This window comes from Ailuropoda melanoleuca, chromosome 15 (genome assembly GCF_002007445.2).
Source record: "Ailuropoda melanoleuca isolate Jingjing chromosome 15, ASM200744v2, whole genome shotgun sequence".
In the NCBI taxonomy this organism is placed as follows: Eukaryota; Metazoa; Chordata; class Mammalia; order Carnivora; family Ursidae; genus Ailuropoda; species Ailuropoda melanoleuca.
The window spans coordinates 66082793-66086874 of NC_048232.1; the positions used below are offsets into that span (position 1 = coordinate 66082793).

The 4082-nt window shown below is 39.1% G+C and overlaps 1 protein-coding gene across 1 annotated transcript in view; it reads right to left on the reverse strand.

The window, feature by feature from the left end:
* Positions 1–3172, reverse strand: part of CCDC38 (coiled-coil domain containing 38) — a 31222-nt gene extending 28050 nt beyond the window's left edge. The window contains exons 1-2 of the mRNA XM_034643669.1: positions 2894–3172; positions 1347–1512 (exon numbers count right to left, since the gene is read on the reverse strand). Coding sequence (XP_034499560.1) covers positions 1347–1512; positions 2894–3121 — 394 coding nt within the window. The 5' untranslated portion in view covers positions 3122–3172. The remainder of the gene's footprint in view (positions 1–1346; positions 1513–2893) is intronic.
* Positions 3173–4082: the final 910 nt, after the last annotated feature.

Below are 4082 nucleotides of genomic sequence, written 5' to 3' on the forward strand. Positions count from 1 at the left end.
GAGGAGCCTGATGTGGGGCTCGATCCCATAACGCCGGGATCACGCCCTGAGCCGAAGGCAGACGCTTAACCGCTGTGCCACCCAGGCGACCCTTTACCATTTCCTTTTTAAGAGTCTACTGTATGTCATTTACTGTTAAGAGACAGTAACCCCTCTGTCGACCAGCATGATGTCAAATAGGGTTATCTGCAAAGTCGTATTTGCTAGTTGTCTCAGAAGTGGTAGTGTGGCAAGGGTTTCTGAAGATAGCCACTTCGTGCAGAACTCTAAAACATGTCACGTATAATTTTAAGTGCTCTTGATGACTTACGGTTCACCATTCTACAGAGGTGAACTATGAGACACAGGACTGAACCTGGCTGTACCCATCAGTGGTATAGTCACTGATACCGCCATGTTGCCTGACATTTGCACTTCTTCGTACAACTATACTGCAAAATGTGTGCCTCCAAGATCTAAAAAAGTTAACATGGCTTCCCTCTTCTACACTAATAATTGATTCCAAAGTTCTTTCCCAGGTGTTTCTTTTTTGTTGTTTTCTCTGAAGATTTTTTTTTAATCATAGTTTGACAAAGTTATCAAATTTTTAAGTTACCACAGCAAATCCTGGGCACTCAATGTATCTTTCTTCCTCCCTTCCTTTCTTCCTTACTTTTTAATTTTAATTCAAAAATTTAGACAAGACTCATCTTGGAAGATTTTATGACCCCATCATCCTAGCATTAATCACTTCAAACTCACTTTCTGTCTCATTTGTAAGCACTTCTTAATCTGATAAGAAAAGTCCATGATGTTTTGATTACCATATTGTTCTTTTTAATAGAGCAATTAATATCCTGTAATATTTTTAACATGTTGCCCTCAAGTGCCATTATAACAGGTTGTGTTTTTGCAACAAAAGGAAAACTTACTTAATTCTATTAGCTTCCTGATTCTGGATATATGCACTGTATGGCCCGGAAAAGTATGTTTTCTTTTTTAAAATAGATTTTTTTTAAAGATTTTATTTATTTATTCGACAGAGATTGAGATAGCCAGCAAGAGAGGGAGCACAAGCAGGGGGAGTGGGAGAGGAAGAAGCAGGCTCACAGCAGAGGAGCCTGATGTGGGGCTCGATCCCATAACGCCGGGATCACGCCCTGAGCCGAAGGCAGACACTTAACCGCTGTGCCACCCAGGCGCCCCTAAAATAGATTTTGTCCTGATTCTCAGCTTCCATTTACAAAGAACGCCCCCATCCAAAGTATGAGACAGCATACTTTTTTTTTACCCCCAGAAAAGCCCCCAAACCTGACATTAACAGTAAATATTCAAAATAATATTCTTAAACAATAATCTAGACTTACCTTCTGTTAATCTTAGAATAAGAGTGGGATCTAGCCCAAATTTTTCGAATGAGCCACCAGCTGTGTCAGAGTAGAATCCTACTTGGCCCAGGTGTGAACGACTTTTCATTCGAGATGAAAAAGTAGACTTCTGGTAGACTTTCATGCTGCGGTTTATAAATTTTTCCTGCAAAAATTTAAAAGAATTTCTAATATACCAAAATAATATTGTCTTTAAAAATAGTGATCAGATATAAAAATATCATTTACAATAAGTCTTTTTCTCATTACTGGTACATTTCTTATTACGGATACATTAAACAAGCAACTGAGTTCTTATCTCTGAAGGATTGGGTGTAGTTTGCAATGCCTTCTCTTATGAAGCTGAGCAAAGACATTTAACCTTTACTAAACATGTACATCATAAATATGAGCCTGGAAAGTTTTCTGGCTTTATCTTCATTTTCATTTTTATTTTTTAAACTTTGTCTTGCCCAACGGCAGGGAACTTGGAAATTCCACTGATTTAAAAGGACTGGTTCTGTGGAATTGAAAACTTGGGAGGAAATGGATCTCCCCAGTAGACATAAATAAATCAGCCTTTCCAATTCATGAATCTTTGCTCAATTTAATTTTGGACACTTTCATAAAATTATAGAACACAAGCATAAAATCTTCACCTTACAGATGAATTTGTTATTGAGCATTTCTAGATATTCTCTTCATTCTAAACAGGATTTAAAAAAAAATCCTATAATCAATCTTTACCTCTAGGAATAAGGAAAGCAAACCTCTTGAAATCCAAATTGTGTAGTAAATAGTATAAAGATGTAAGTAGTGAGATTAACTGCAAAAGCACGGCTTTGTTATCCTCATCTCTGGTTTAGCTTCATAACAAATCATTCTAAAATGACCCCATCCTCCACTTTTGTTCCTAATTCCTTCTCTGCCCCTCTTCCCTAATACACACACATACATTCTCTTATCTGTATCTGGCTGGCAAATTTTAACTTATTCTTAACAATTCAGCTCTTGCTGTCTCCTCAGTGAAGTCTTTGTGCGTGTGTGTGCCCAGAGACAAACACGCGTGCCCGCACACACACCACCACCATCATCCTTCCCTCCAGCGAAGATGGTCACTCCTTTCTCTACATGTCTTTTGCTCTATTACTGTATTTTATCAACTCTAAGATGTCATTTATTGTAGATGTAGTATTATTTTATGCACTGCCAATTATGCATGGCATCCCATCTATATAAGCTGGATCCCAATTTCAGGAATGAGAAAATGTGAAAAAAATATGGGCATTAGAATCAATGAAGTGGGATACACCATACTTGTCATATGTGATGGTCATAGTGTGTCTGTCTTCCCCCAGTGGGCAGTGAACATTAGGACCTTACCATGGGCTGGATGTTGTTCCTGTTGTGTTTACACCCCAGCGTAGTGTGCAATGCATATACCCACACCTGACCCCTTGTCTTAATCCAGCACAGTTCATAAAAGTGATGGATAAGAGGATAAATTTGTAACATTAATTTGTATTGGGCTTTTAATAAAACTTTACCTTTTTCTTTGCTGCCATTTCATTTTCTTTGAAAAGAAAGAGATCTTTGAAAAAGATCTTATATGGCTTGTCCTTTTTGACTGAGTCATCTTTTCCTTTATCTGTTAAAAAAAAAAATCTGTCATCCTTGCTCTGCTGACCAGAAGGGCAAGGCTCTGCCAGCCAGGATGGAGCAGGTGAATAGGTGGGTCTCTGAGGAGGAGGACACAGGCAGCCCTCCTCTCCCATTGAGGCAGGGATGCAGGGCCTGGATCTCAAGGGCAGAAGACACAGCTCACCTGTCTGTTTCTCATGGCACTGAGCACAGTGCTTCCTACTTCAGGGGGAATGAGTCTGTATTTGCTGTGTGAATAGATAAGGGGGCCTATTCCAGGATAGTGGAATCACATTTTGAGGCATTAAGATACTGCTTCTTCCCATCACTACAAATATATGCACTATTACCCTTACACCGCCATTTCGGCCCCAATAGACGCAGCCACTATTAGGGACATCCTCCGTCCAGACTAGAGAGTCTTAAAAAAAAAAAATCAAAGATAATGACAAGTATTGGCAAGGGTGTAGAGGAATTGGAATCTTAACATTCTGCTAACGGGAATGGAAAATAGTGCAGCCACTTTGGAAAACAGCCTCAAAAAGTTGAACATGTAGTTGCCATGTGACCCAGCCATTCCACTCCTAAAAATGAAAACATATGTTCTCATGAAAATTTGTACATGAATATTTATAGCAGTATTATACATAACAGTCAACAGATAGAAACAACCCAAATATCCATCACCTGATGAATGCATAAACAAAATGTGGTCTATCCATACAATGGAATATTAAACAGCCATACCAAGGATACATACTCTAAGACTGATGAAACTTGGAAATATTATATTAAGTGAAAGAAGCCACATTAAGTCCCTACATTATAAGATTCCATTATATTCCATGAAATGTCTAGAATAGGCACAACCACGGAGCAAAAAGGTAGATTAGTGGTTGCTTAGGGCTGGAGGGGACCTAGGGGTTATGGCTAAGGGGTGCAGGGTTTCTTTCTGAGATGATAAAAATGTTCTACAATGGACTGAGTTGATGGTGGCACATATCTGTGAGTACAAGCCATGGACTTGTACACTTAATAAAAAAGGAAGCCTGGCCATAAAGGGGCGGGTGATGGAAAGGGAGAGAATGGGAGGGA